The sequence below is a fragment of the Dermacentor silvarum genome, unplaced genomic scaffold (assembly GCF_013339745.2).
Source record: "Dermacentor silvarum isolate Dsil-2018 unplaced genomic scaffold, BIME_Dsil_1.4 Seq634, whole genome shotgun sequence".
Classification (NCBI taxonomy): domain Eukaryota; kingdom Metazoa; phylum Arthropoda; class Arachnida; order Ixodida; family Ixodidae; genus Dermacentor; species Dermacentor silvarum.
The window spans coordinates 44,682-60,001 of NW_023606552.1; the positions used below are offsets into that span (position 1 = coordinate 44,682).

At 49.7% G+C, this 15,320-nt stretch overlaps 1 protein-coding gene across 1 annotated transcript in view; it reads right to left on the reverse strand.

Moving 5' to 3' along the window:
• Positions 1 to 12,497, reverse strand: part of LOC119435332 (uncharacterized) — a 29,612-nt gene extending 17,115 nt beyond the window's left edge. The window contains exon 1 of the mRNA XM_037702230.2: positions 12,279 to 12,497. Coding sequence (XP_037558158.1) covers positions 12,279 to 12,469 — 191 coding nt within the window. The 5' untranslated portion in view covers positions 12,470 to 12,497. The remainder of the gene's footprint in view (positions 1 to 12,278) is intronic.
• Positions 12,498 to 15,320: the final 2,823 nt, after the last annotated feature.

The window sequence follows — 15,320 nt, forward strand, 5'->3', positions numbered from 1 at the left end:
GAGGGTACGGGTCCCCGTAATGTTATCTTGTATGGCGGATGGTCACAAGCTTCCACCCTACATAGTGTTCAGTGAAAGATGCTGCCGAAAAATTAGAAGTTTCCGAAAAATGTGGTTGTGCGATGCCAGGACAAAGGGCAGATGGATGAAACACTGGTGCATGATTGGATCAAGTTTGTCTGGTGTCGGCGGCCTGGAGCACTGCTGGGGGTCACCACTTGCGTTGGACGCTTTTCACTGTCACTTGGCCACGGTGTAAGAAATATACTTCAGGTCTTGACACTCCACCCAACGGCGCGACCAGATCGTGTTCGCTGTAGCCACACCCCATTGGCCCCCGAGCCGCAGCTGCGTAGGGGGCGCTGCGGCTCAGGGGCCGATGGGGCGTGGCTACAGCGAACACGATCTGTCCGCGCTCTTCGCCGCGGTGTGCGGCAAGTGCCAACACCTCATGTGTATTTCTTACACCGTACACCTGGCCGATTCCGTGAAGAAACTACTGCGCGAATCTCGCACCGAACTCGTCATTCCTGGAGGGATGACAACCCAGTTACGACCGCTGTTTGCATTACAAAGCCTTTTAAAGACCAGATCAAGTGCTGCTACCAAGAGTGGATGAAGTCGCAAGACCCGGAAGTAACGGCTACCGGATGGCTCAAATGAGCCTCTCCAGCGGTGCTTTATAGGTGTATCGCGGATGCATGGGCCAGCATTCCTGAGGAGCTCGCCAGTGGATCTTCTAAGAAATGCGGCATCTCGAACGCACTGACGGCACTAAAGACGGCACTGTGGGAAGATATCTTCGACAAGGAGCTTTCGGGAGACAGTCCCAGTGAAACGGACGACGATTGAATGTTAACTGCAAAGCAAATACATACATACTGTATGTATGTATGTACGTATGCATACTGTATAAACCCGAATATAGGTCGACCCCTTACGTTGAAATGAAAAAAAAAAAAAAGAAACACCTCGAAAAGGCTATTTTTTCATGGTGAATTTGCCCAACAGCACTGTCACCGGTAGCAAATGTGTGAATGTGGACAAAGCTCCTGTATAAAGTCCACAAGTGCATCCTCAACCCGTGAAAGCACTGCACAACACCCACGAAAGAATGTTTTACGTGTGTTGCATGCCGACAGTTTTCCTTTTTTGTGCCCGTCAATATCGCATGCTTTTTTTCAGAAACACAAAACTGGTGCTGAGAAGCCATCTTGCTGTTCACATCGGCGAAATCTACAATGTTTATCCTGACCGCCACTGAAAACTGTGTCCGCATACCGCTACTCATAGCTCACTAGACAAAAAACAAATTGCACATGAAGTCGATCGGAAAAGCGGGCACAAGAAGGCATGCCGACAAGAAAAAAACAAAATGCCAGCAATCACATTTGCATATATGGATACGGCTTTGGCTATGTGTTCGCCAACACGCCCGCAATAGGTTGCCAGATGACAGCTCTCATTTTGCTAAAATGGCTGTATTAGACAAGGGGTGACCTTAGCCCGATATTTTCAACAAAATATGTCAACATACTCCGCTTTATGTGGCAATGGTGTTATTATGAACACTGCTATCAATTACTGCAAAAAAAAACATTAATTTTGCTTTTCCCAATTATGACATGCATATATTTGTGGTAGGAGGACGACCTGTGATCGGTGTGCAGGGCCGATATTTAAAATGAGCGGGCGTTTCGATGCTTGTGCTCAGCGTGTGGGGCCGAAAAGCGCAGGAGCGATGCTTGAGCTCGGGCTACATCCCAGAGCCGACGCTCCGGAACCGGGCTACGTCCTGGTGCCACCCTGAACTTCAACCGTCGCCTCGTACTCACCGCCGTCAGAGCTAAGTCTGCCGAGCCATCGCCACGAGGCCTGAACTCCTAATTGGAATTGCGAGTGCTCGAGCAGGAAAGTCACGCTTATTTCTATAGTCCATGTGTTCCCGTATTAGTCCCATGTGCCGTTTCATGTTATAAAGACGTCTCTTTGTGTCTCTGGGTGCCTTCTTGTGTGTCTGGCTGACCTGTGCCCACACAGCTGCCCACAATATTATTATATTTGGGTCTCAAGACTTAACGTTCATTCATGCACCTAGTCACGGTTTCGGTTTTGAAACGCAAGCAGTGTGCACCAGGTTTCGGTTTTGAAACGCAAGCAGTGTGCACCAATCCCCATTGTTATCAGGTGCTGCGATGAACGGAAGAGGAAAACTAAAACCACAAACACCCACCACCTGCCATCGTGATACATTTGCAGAGGCCTGCATACCGCGTACCACACCAGCCATCATCCATTTTTCCCGTTGTCGAGATGCACAAAGGCAGAACCACCGAGCAAGCGCAAGTGATTTTGGTTGCCAAACTACCAGACAGTGTGACAGTTTGAAGTGATTGAAGGAACCAGCCGGGGCTGGTGGCGACAAAGCGCTGCTTGCATGCAGCAGGAAGTGCAGTTTCCAAGATATCGAGAAAGGTGGCATCCCTGAAATCGAGGACGACTTGGCAGCTTACACCTATGTAAACTGGCACTGCTCTTAGCATCTTGCAGTGAACGTCGAGCGATCAAGCCACACTTCGCACTGCACCTTGCGTACAACATGCTATATGCATGATGAGAGAATGTCCGTATATACACCTCTTGTAATTCTTACTTCATTACTGACATAATAAAGAGATTTTGATGTTGCACATCGACCACCTCCAGCAGTCACTCGCGTATTCCTTCTATCACCACAAGCGAGCTATTTCGAGTGATTTTTCAGCACACATTCCAGCTGTGGGACGTGTGCATTACTGTAGCATCTTTTGTCGCACTTTTGTTTTGCACGTTCATTTAGAGCATTCCATCATTGCGATGTGCGCCTCAGACCAGTGGGCACTGGATAAGCCTTTAATGAGCCGAACTGGCTTCTTAATATGTAGGTGCACCTGCCGGGTGTTTCTATTTGCGCCCAAGCCCAGTGCTCGACCGCTGGCGCCGCCATGCGCCGCTCGCGCATACCATGTTTCTAGCCACCGCCGCTGGAACGGAGAACACGCTGGGCTGGTGGTGACTAGGCACAACTGTGGCTGTTACGGGATCGATGGTATTCCTAAATAAACACATCATTGTTTTGATGATCCAGACATAATCTCACTATCAGGGAGGGAACAGTCTACCTGACTGGAGCAGTATTTATTTATTTGAGGTGTTGCCACACTGCGCTCCGCAACACCCCAACGACCGCCACTTCACGTCGGCGCCCGGCACCACGGTTTCCACCGCGGCACTGGGGTTCCACCTACTGCGCCACCAAACAGAGAGGAAAAAAAAGAAAAGCGTGATACCAAGAAAAAAAAAGTTTCTAGCCAAGGCGGGATTCGAACCCACCTACGCCTGGTCTAGAAGCGAGCGTCGTAACCACTAGGCCATACAGCCACACATGAGGCTGCCACGAGGCCCGCAGATGATTCAGTCTCTCCAGGACTTCGTTTTTTCCAGGGACCTTCCGCTGAACTACGTGGAGCACCTGGATGCCTTGGAGAAGGATGTCGGCAAGCTTCGCGTAGAGCAAGCAAGGATGACAGACACGGAGTTTTCTTGTGCAAGCCAGTGAGAAGTACGTGGCGAGATGCTTGTGGCAACCTCGCCCCAGCATTTCTTCTGGATTTCTCAAGCTGAGAGGCTACCGCGGCCACCTTCTCGCATTTTTTAAAAGGCCCCTTTCGGGGCTAACAAAGGCGATGCCTCAGCTGCGCTCATGTCACTTGCCACCCATGACCTCTCTTTGGAGTGCCATTCTTGAAAGCCGACAGCCACGGCTTGTTGCACGCAATTGGAGCACACGGGAAGCAGGGTTAAAGGGGTTGAGACACCAAATTGTGAGGCTATAAAAGCCTGTTGTAGGCTTCCTCGGTATGCAAGGGCACTCGACATCAAGTGTTGAACACTGCAAAAGCTTAAAATATATTTTACAGTGGACGACCGATAATTTGGACTTCACGGGGAACGTAAATAAGTCTGAACTATAGTATGTCCGAAAAAATGAATGCGCCCAAAAAAGATAATTTTATTTATGTTTTAATGGCCCTGTGCAAGGAAGAAGTGGTAGATTCGCTGCTGCACACACTTCCGCTTACGTGCAACCAAGTACGCCTATATTTCTGCCGGTTTTCTGTTGTCGCTGTACGCTGATGCAAGGACTGCAAAGGCTCGAGTCCAATCCACACGGCACATCATCATCCGAGTTAGAGTCGCTGTTTGATGGTGGGAGAACTTGCTCAATTATTTCATCATCGTTGAGGTCGGCACATAACATCGCGCTGTCGACGTCTGCAATGTCTTCAAATGTAACGGCGGCAGGAATCGGCACACCGCAGCCTAGCAGGCATCAATGATGTCCGCATTTGAGCTCGTAGCAGGCGGCATTTCAGGCTCTTCAGTTGCGGAGTCGGGGGTCATTCGGACTGCAACTCAACACTCATTCGGAGTCTGACTGCCAGGAGACCGTTAGTGCCATTTGACGGGGCCTGTCGATAACTTCACGAGCAAGACTTCTTGGAGCCAACAGAGCGCTGTCTGGAACGCCAACTAAACAAACAGAATGGCAAGAGCGAGCGGGCCATGCGCTGGGATACCGGAATAGGATGTGATGATCGCAATGCTGATGCGACCTCACAATTCAGGCAAAGCCTTTAAGATCAGCATTCGTAATTTAATCTGAGGCGTAGTGCTGTGACCAAGACAAGGCCTCAGATTAACGTTTTATGTGTAATCTCTGAGGCCATACTTGATGCCTCATATCTCTGAGGCTATACTTCATGTCTTATCGAGGTTGCCAGAGGAGATAATGGCGGCAGAATCCGCGTACGCTACACTCACGGATGGAGTCCGGATAACCGAATGTAAAGCTGGCGGCTGTCCGAAATATCGGTCATCTTTACACATTAAGTCTACGGGGCCATTGGCGGTGCCGCGAAGCTGTCCGAATTACCAAGCATGTCTGAATTATCGGTGTCCGATTTATCAGTCGGCGACTGTAATTTGCTTCCAAAGTGTGCCTAAATGCTCGTTCTCGTAATTGAGACCAATCGCTAGCGCGACTGACACCGACATCACTGTGTTGGAAGCATAACGAAAGTTTCAGTGACATCATACCACATTACATTGGTGTAATGGACAATGAGTGGTGACCCACAGCACTGGGCAAGCTAGAGAGCCTCGAGTCTAGAGTGCAGTGAACCGCATCGGACGCAGACGTAGAGACAAAATCGGAGCTGCTGCAGCTAGCCATGACAACTGTCGGCGTGGTTTTGTTTGCCTGTGCTGTACAGAACACGTGTGCGAGAGCAGACGATGCAGCAGTACGTGCGTCACACTTTGTGAGCCCATGCGACCAATCTTCCTGGGCAGTGACGTCACTGTCCAACTGGCGCCCAGAAACCGAAACCGAAAATCATTCACATAAATAATGTGATATTAAATTATTTACCGAGAATATATGAATCTACGAGAGTGCATCATGCTTCCTGTAGCAATAAGAAACGTTTGAAACAAAGAACGCGCAAGCCACAAATTTGATGTCTCAACCCCTTTAAAGGGACACTAAAAGGCAAGCTAAAGTGATGGATTAGTGCTTGAGTATCTCTAAGGCGTCAATATTATCACGAACAGAGCCTTAGTAATCGAGAAATTGAGGTAAATGCAGGACAAGATTAGAGACTCCCCTAGGACACTCAAGTATTTGCCCGATGACGAAGGCACTCCTCATTAAAGATCTGTCACTAGTACTCAACCACTAGTTATAAAAACATCATTGCATTGTATTAGAAGACGAAAGAAAATGCTACTTGGCCAGTTCTATTTCATTTTTAGAAAAAAAAAGGCAAAAGCTTGCACTAGGCCATGCAAAGCTCAATACACAGCGAAGCTGGCCGAAATGCCGACACCGTGTTCCATCGCGTTGCAATGCCGACAAAGCATTCCAGCCAGCAGACCCGCTCCATGAATGCGTGTCTCTCTCTCTCTCTCTCTCGAACTTACGGCCATCACTGCGCGTTGCATAGCGCAGCTTGCAACACCGACACCGCGTTCCACTGCCGACACCGCGTTCCACCGCGCTGCAATGCCACAACACGTTCCAGCAGACCTGTTCCGTGAATGTCTCTCTCTCTCTCATTTTCTTTATCTCTCTTCGAGCATAGCATGCAAAACCTCATCTTCACCTCGCACGAGCGCGTGCGAACGTGCCAGCTGTGCACGAAGACGGCGACACTTGAACAAAATCATATGGTTCACATAAATGCATGTTCTGCAAGCATGGCTGTATAGCCTAGTGGTTACAAGCTCGCCTTAGGACTGTGGGTACGTGGGTTCGAATCCTGCTTCAGCAAAATAGTTTTTCTTTTATTTCTTTCTTCATTGCTGATGATAGTTTCTTGATACGAACCACAAATTACGGCTGGCTTAAACAGCTTTGCTGTTAAAAAGGAACTCATTGACATAACTCTGTGGACACTAACGCGGGCACCTCGAAAGGTTTCATTTTCGCTCGACTCTGCGCGCCCGCGCTTTCGCGTTTCAGTAGTTCCGTTATCCTGTAGTGCTACGCTGGTTTTGCTGGCTTGATAAACTCGCATAAACTGCAAGTAGCAGAGAATTCCACTTCCATGTGATGTCGCGGGATGCCCGAACAGTCCACGCCGCTTGACCAAAAGCAGCTGCAGCGGCGCATCATACCGCCGTCTGTCGGGCGCTGTTTTACTCACCAACGGCAGCAAAGGGCGCTGATGGTGTATGGAACGTGACCACACCCCAGTTATCGTGGCGGGAGATTTGAATTTTCATAAGGGTATTCGGTCCCTTCAAATGCAATTTTCTCGTAAACTAAGACATTTCTTTGCACGAAATAAGCGTTGCAAGGTTTCTGGAATGGTATTTAAACAGTCCACGTCGACTTAGTATTTACCTTTAGTGTCCCTTTAAACAGCTAAACGAGTTAACACAATCAGCAGCCAGATGGAGGTTTCTGGAATGGTATTTAAACAGTCCACGTCAACTTAGTACAGTAGAACCCCGCTGTTACGTTTTTCACGGGACCGTAAAAAAAAAACGTAAGAGCCGGGAAACGCAAGAGCCAGGAAACAGGAAAAATTGAGAAATGGGAGTAGTGTTGAACTGCACACAATATTATTTTAATTCTTACGTGCGACAAAAAGTAGTTTCGCCCGACAGCCGAAGTATTGATTGCGGTGAGCTATACAAAGTAAGAATAGTAGTTTTATCGTCTGTATAAACTTGTAAACATTCGGTTATTAACTAATTAACAAACATAGTGTCAGCGCCCACAGGCAAACATGAACACATCACACTCGATGAGCGCGGACACCCGCAGTTAAGCGCCGCTGCAGAAGCGAGCGAAGTGACCTTCGTGCTGTTGTCTATCGCTTCAACCCTAACTGAGCGCCGAGAACACGCAGCACGCACAAAGCCACGAGCCGCCGACGCACCTACACTGCGTAGAATCTACCCCCACGCAGATCGCTTTCAAGATAGGGCCCGCGGGACCGCGCGCGCGCCGCCGCGCAGTATGATGCCAGAGCACAACGCTGCCCGCTACAGCCCCCCCCCCCCCTCGCTCCCTCGCTGGTGCCTCGAGCGCAACGGAAGGAGGCGCGCTTCCTCTCTGCTTTTCTTTCGCGCGCGAGACGCGGTCATCGGCTCCCCTCGCACGCTTTCACTCGCACATTCAGCATACGGCCGCGCGGCTTCCCTCGCACGCTTTCACTCGCACATACAGCATACGGCGCGCGGCGACGTATGCTGTATGTGCGAGTGAAAGCGTGCGAGGGGAGCCGACGACTGCGTCTCGCGCGCGAAAGAAAGCATACGGCGCGCGGCGACGGCGTTATCGCCTTTGGACTTTATACGGAACATCTATGAGCCAAAACCAATTTTAGGGCCGCAACGCGTCATAGACATCTTTAGATAGCAAAAGCGGATATCAAAGGCCATACTTTTGCTGGCGGAAACCGAAAATACGTAATAAATGTCGCCCCCAGCACTTTGAGCGGCCAATGCCATCGTCAAGCAACCAAGCCAAGCGACATGAAAAGTCAAAATGGCCGCTCGGGCCGGCGCGGTGTGGCAGTTCGCAACGTATGATGCGGGAACGGTCCCACAGTTGCGACGTAACAGCGGGGTTACCAATGCATTGGGTTCTATGGGAGCTGTGCCGGGACCGGCCGAAAACGACGTAACAGCCGGGAAAACGCAGCACCCGGGAACGTAACAGCGGGGTTCTACTGTATTTACCTTTAGTGTCCCTTTAAACAGCTAAACGAGTCAACACAATCAGCAGCCAGATGGAGGAGGTGGTGGGCAGTGGCACTGGCCTCCTAGACCTTATACAGTATAGACCACTTATAACGTAACCACTTATAGTGCAGGACCGGATATAGTACGGTCTTTTCAGACTCCCGTTAATTTTCCCATAGCACTCCATGTATCCGCATACCACTTACAGTGCAGCCACGTGCGACGAAATACCGGTTATAATGCGGCTTCCGCGGGAAAATCTCGCCGACAAGGGTGGTAGTGAGCACGCTTCTCAACGAGGTGCACCCACCGATGGGAGAGGAGATCAACGAGGGCGATGCGGAAAAAGAGCATGAGACGTGGAGCATGAGTCCAAGGGCGAAAAAATCGTCGCCGCACGCCGTATGTGCGAATGAAAGCGCGCGGGGGACACGCGCCTTCACGGAGAGCAAACGCACAGCGGAGAGCAAACGCAACTTCCATCGCGCAAAAGGCCGTGGGGGTATGAGAGGGAGGGAGGGGGGGGGAGGGGGCGACACTGTGCTGCGGCACCAAATGCGTATCTTGCAACCGGGGCAAGGGGAACTGGCGACGCAATCTCCCACGCGAAAGGAGCAAAGTGGGAGGGCAGCACGGGAAGGAGGGAGGGGTGGGGGGGCGGCTTCTACTCTGCCAACAAATGCGTTCGTGGCTGTGCCGGCTGTCGGTGTTGTCGCACGCGCCGTATCTCGAAAGCGATCTCCACACGGCACTGACCTTTGTAAGCGCTGTGCTTATACCGCTCAGTTTCCGTTGAAGCGATAGACCGCACGAACCTTCGCTAGCTGCGGCACCGCGTTTCCCCATGCCCGCGTTTTGACAGTGGCTGTCTGCGGTCATCGAGTCTATTCATGTTTGCTTGTGCGCGTTGACACCACGCTTGTTAATTCTGTTAGCAAGCGAATGTGTCAAGTGTATGCAGCCGATAAAACTACTATCTCTACTCCTTATAGCTCTCTACTAATTTGCTATCGCAATTGATGCTTCGCCTTTCGGGTGAAACAGACATATTTTTTTTAATTATTACTTTGTCTGCTTCATGCGAAGATCGTGGGTACTTGGACATTAACCTTTCAACGTTCATAAATTTAAACGGATGCAAAACTCCCAGTCGCACGCTTCGATTCTCGGATGCGCGGGGCTGCTTGGTCTACACGTTTTGCATACGTGCAGGGCTTGAAAATCGTTTTGGTTATAGTCCGGTACTGCTTATAGTGCAGATATTCACGGCTCCGGCGACTTACGTTATAAGCGGTCTACACTGTAGTTTTCTCCCAACAGCTCTGTCATCCGCCTACATTGATTTTTTTCATGCGACCCGGTTATAACAATTATCGATTATAACAATAGAATTATCATGGTACTTGAATATTGTGCGTTAAGTTCATGATACATATTATTGTTGAACCCACTCATAATGATCCCAAATATAACGATTTTCTGACCCCCCTCCCCCATGGAAACTGCTTCCAGATATAACGAACGTTTTTTAAATCGCCGTACTGATACAACTAACGCTTCGAACCCAGCCACGGTAAAAAGAGGGCACACACGAAGTGCCAAAGCATGAAAGCACGACAAAACTGGGCGCACGGCAGCGCATGCCCCACTCTAGTCCAACCGCGACGATGATACAGTCTTTGAGATGAGTGAGCGGCCGCCTGGCACAGATTTCAGAAGCAGCGAAGAAGGCATGGATGAAGGTCGTGCGTTTTCAAGGCGTACTTCCAGGGCACAGGCGTGGTACATACAGCATAAACAGCATGGCACGGGGCACGCACCGGAGCGATATCGGATGCTAAGACTGCGTCGCTCTCGTTTTTGTGCAATTGTTCGTGCGCCTGTTTCAACAATTTAGAACGGCCATCAGATGTCTTTCCACCATGGGAACAATGGCCGCTCAAGCATTCCTGTTGACGCGGCCCGAGCCGACAGGAACGTTGCACCACGCGCTGTTGCCACGCTATGTTCCAAAGGATCGGCGATTACTACGCCGTTATCAGGAGATCACGGTTCGGCAGCGCTTCGTTTTACGAGTTGCAGATTGCTGATAACGATACGCGGTGACGTTTTGCCTTTCGAACATCACATTCTTTTTTGCGCAAAGCAACATTTGCCGATTGCTGATAATGGTTCACGGTGATGTTTTACCTTTCGAACATTGCATTTTCTTTCTCACGAAGCGACATAGACAATGTAATTGTATGTCTCTCGTGTGGCTGACGCGCAGTCACAATGCCTTTCCACAATGGCGGCATGCCAAAGTTTACACTTCCAGCCTATTAGAATGCTGTTCTATCATGTGCAGAATACAGTCATGTCCCACTGGCAGTAAAATATATCACAAGTTCTCGAATAAAAAAATGGTAGCTGCATTTGTAGTTTCGAAATGACAGGCGATCGGAACCAGGCGCCATTTTGAAAGAGCTACATAACGCCGCATTTCGTTCTTTAGATGGACATTTCTAATAACGAAGTTTGCATCTATGTGCGGGAATGCAGCGGGAACAAGAATGACACTGAAAATCTGGTTTTCGGACCAAAGTGCTGCCAAACGGTAACTGCTGACGCCAGCTTCAGTGATGGTAATTTTGAGCATTTTTAAGGGCGAGCCCATATATAACGATCTACTGATATAACGATCACTTTTCGCAGAACCATCGAGTTCGTTATAAAAGGGTTTGACTGTATAAGCAGATAAAACTTCTTTTCCCCACTCTGCGGGCCTGAAATTGACCCTCATATTAAGTTTGTGTTTTATTGCGATAGCAATTATATGGACACTTCTACCGGATTTCTGCCGTCGCGGTCGCCGTGAGGTTCCCTATAGATAAAATCTTCGCCGCGCGCCGTACGCCCGAGCGGAAGCGTGCGGGGACGCGCGCTATCTCCCACGCTATCTCCCACGCGCAAGCAAGGAAGCGGACAGCCAGCGCCGGAGGGAGCAGGGGGGGGGGCACTTCTCTGCCAACAACCGCGCTGGTCGCTCGCACAGTCTTATCTCTCCCACGCGCAAGCAAGGAAGCGGGAAGCCAGCGCCGGAGGGAGCGCGGGGGGGGGGGGGGCACTTCTACGCTGCCAACAACCACGCTCGTCGCTCGTCCGCACCGTCTTTTATCTCCACATGGCTCTGACCTTTCTGCACCGTGCATTCGCCTCTGAGTTTCCGTTGAAGCGATATACCGCATGTACCTTCGTATATATGCGCTTGCTGCCAGCGTTTTGACAGTCGTTGTCTGCAGTCATTCAGTGTGATCTATTCATGTTTGTTTGTGCGCGCTCACACCACAGTTAGTAATAGTCGGGCCACATTTTCCAAAGCACGCTACACATGCAATGCTGCCCAGATCGGCAGTGTAGCGTTACAGGTGTGTCCCTTCGTACGCGCTGCCCACGGGCAGCGCTTCTCATCAACACCACCGTTTCACACGCGCCTTCTCATGGTCATCGAGTCTCTCTTCATGTCGGTCTACTTACGCTGCAGCACACCTGCTTACTTAATCAGCTCATGTTTACTACAATTCATATTGCTACCAAAGCCGCTCACCTTACTTCGTATGACATTGCTGTGTTGTTATCGCATTCATTGCTTCGCCCTTAGGGCGAAACTGTGACATTTTTTACAGTTTCTCAATCAAACCAGCGATAAAACTTCATTTCAAGCACTGTCAACCAAACAGCATCTTCACAGAACAAAATCCACAAAACACTCTGCCATCAGAGCTCTTGTACCAGTCAAGTTCCAAATTTGTTTAAAACTCTAGGCATCCCCGAAGGCCAGCGTGTGGAATGCGAACAAGCCAATGTGTCCTGCACACTGCAATTCGGTTATGCTGCATCAGTGTCAGGATGCAGAACCCTACATGTGACTGCTTCTACCGCCTATGTTGAAAGATCAAACTTGGCATAGCAGAAAGAAATCACAATTGAGAGAAACGAACCGTGCTGGAGCGGTCCGGGGCCTGTCACAGTCAGCCCAGTCCAGCTCGAGTGGCTCCAGCATTGATGCCACAGTAGCAGCCAGGTCTTGACCAGGCTGCCGTTCACAGTCAGGAGGCAAGCAGGGCAGGCAGCCCTGCTCCTGATGACCCACTGGGGGCAGCACCTGCAACCAGCAGCACACATCCCTCATCACCAAGCCTCTCTTTCAATGTCTTTGGCAGAATACAGGCATGCGCACATGTGTGGAGAGTTGAGAGCTTGGCAAAAGGTGCATCAGCAAAAAAAAAAAAATAATAATGATAATAACAGCACAACAGCCCAATCAAGCATTGTTATTTGTGCACACACGGTGTCGTCTGTACATTTGTAACTGTTGCAGCATGTGCACATGCAGACTCTCGGGCAAATCCTGGCACTGTCTAATGGACCATTCTAATGGCACTGTCTAATGGACCCCCGCACTCCGCGCACCCTGCTTGGACGCTGCTATCTAGTTCACTCTAGACGCTGCTATAGTGATGAAGACACGCGCCCTCCTTCCTCTAAAGTCTCCCGCCCTTCTCCTTTTTGTTTTGCTTTTCATCGCTGGTCTCCACGTGCGCGCCCACGCTCCCACTCCAAGCGAAAAAAAAAATGCTGTATGCTGTATGCCGCATGCTGTATGTGCGAGTGAAAGCTCGCTAGGGACGCGTGCTTTCACGAAGAGCGAACGTACGGCGGATAGCAAACGCGACGACTCTCGTCATGCGGAAGGCCATGGGGTTTGGGAGGGAGGGAAGGGAGGCGACGTTTAGCTGCGGCACTCGATGCGTATCTTGCGACCGGGCGCAAAGGTTACTGGCGACTCAATCTCCCACACGAAAGGAGGAAAGCGCGAAGGCAGCGCGGGAGGGAGGAGGCGCGGCTTTCTTTGCAAGCCACTGCGTACTTTGCGCGGCTGAGGTCGCGCGCACCGTATCTTGAAAGCGATCTCAACACGGATCATATGACCTTTGTATTCGCTGTGCTTTCGCCGCTCAGTTTCCGTTGAAGCGATAGACCGCACGAACCTTCGGTCGCTGCTCCTGCCGCGTTTGCTCACGCTTGCGTTCTTAAAGTGCTTGTCTGTGGTCGTCGAGTGCGATCTATTCATGTTTACTTGTGTGCGCTGACACCACGCTTGTTAATTCAGTTAGTAAGCGGATGTGGCCAAGTTTATGCAGGCGATGAAACTACTATCCTTACTCCGTATGATCTACTAGTAAATTTGCTTCGCCTTTCGGGTGAAACTGCGACTTTTTCTTTCGCTTTTCGCCACTGGTCTCCACGCGCACGCCCACGCTCCCACTCCTCAGCGTTTGCGCGCCCGGCAACCGTGCGGCTGTGCACCGATTTTATGGTCGCACGCTTAAAAGAACCGCGCTATAACCGGTATTCTGCTTCGCGCGCCTACGCAATAAACGGTCCGCCTATACATTGAGTTTTATGGGAGATATATCGGTGGTCAAAAAAAACCCACACTATAACCGGTCCCGCGCTAAAAGCGGTTACGTTATAAGTGGTCTGCACTGTACAAGTAATTTCCCCTATGTTGTCCTTGGTGTCATTGTTTGTTGGCTTCTTATGATATCTCAGCTACAGTCACATCATGCATCTCCACAGCGACTGTGCCATATTCTTACTTTTCTGCATTGCTGGAGGTCCCTCCCTACCTCATTTACATTGGCTCAAACTAAGAGGGCAAACAAAGATATACAGTGGAACCCCGATTAAATGCAAAACCATCATATAATCGAACAATTAAGAATATCGGCAGTGACGCTCAGTCTTGCCCAAAAAACGGGTACAGAACGCCTGAATAAGCCCGCGGCAGGAACCTGCGCTGCTTCCAAGGAAAGTAGATTATGGGGGGACGTGGCTTTGAAAATAAACTTCCTTATTTCTTCATGGATTTTGATGAAAATTGGCACAAATGTTTAGAATGTCTCCCTGAAGCTTCCATAAAAGTTTCAGAGTGATACCTTGAAAACATTTTATTGGGCAGCATTTTTCTCCCTTGAAAATTCTGGAACTTTCAGGAGGGCCTGGGGAGCTTAAGAAACCTGATGGAAGGCTCGTTGAGTATTCACTGCATAGCTAAATGCGTGCTGAAGGTAGTGACAGTCTTGCTTTTTTATTTTTTTGCAACAAGAAATTTTCGGAGTCATTTTTATGTTACTTTCACATTGAGCACACTTTTGGGGTGAACGAATACTCACATCACAAATTTATAAAAAGTCAAGATAAAAAAAGCAAGACTGTCACGACGTGCACTGTAGCCCAAGGAACGCGAGAAAAAAACAGTCAACATAGGCTAAACGGTAACAAAGATATCTCCAGAAACTGAGCAGAAAGGCAAAAAAAAAAATGGTAATGAGAAAAAGGCTTCTAAAGCTTGGCCTTGCCTCCACTCTTCTAAAATGCACCAGGATTGTAGTCTTTGATATCCTTAGCAATGCGGGGCTTCTTGGGCATGCAGCCTTTTGTCTGATGTTCTTTCGGTGCCTTTTTTTCCCATAGGGCATCCTTTTCTGCGGCTCTTTGAAGAGAATGCTTTCCTGGCTTCAAGCCAAGTGAGGCACAAAACTATGAATGCATGAAGAGTTCCGGCGTTGTACTTGCAGACTGCCTCACTGACAGCTGTCTCCACTGCGATGAATGAAGCATTTTTCTCTTTTGGCAGAATTGACCAAATGACAGAGTGGAGACTCTCGGCTGCATTCTGAGTGTTCTTGCCTTGGCAACGGCTGAGTAGTTGAGGATCTGAGAGGCGTTGATACACTGGCAGCAATGCAACTGCAACATGTGTTGTCAATTTGTACTTGTGTTGCAGCGGAGCTTTGCCTTCAGCTTCTGCAGCCCGGTGTCTGCACCAGCTCAGGGGTCCTGGAGGGCAGAGCTCGTGATAAGGCTCTTCATCTGTTTAGGTACGTACTAAACGATGTACGAATTAACCATCAATGCCAGTATAGCGGCTAGTTACCGGCCGGAAAAGAACTACGCCACCACGCTCTCAAACACAC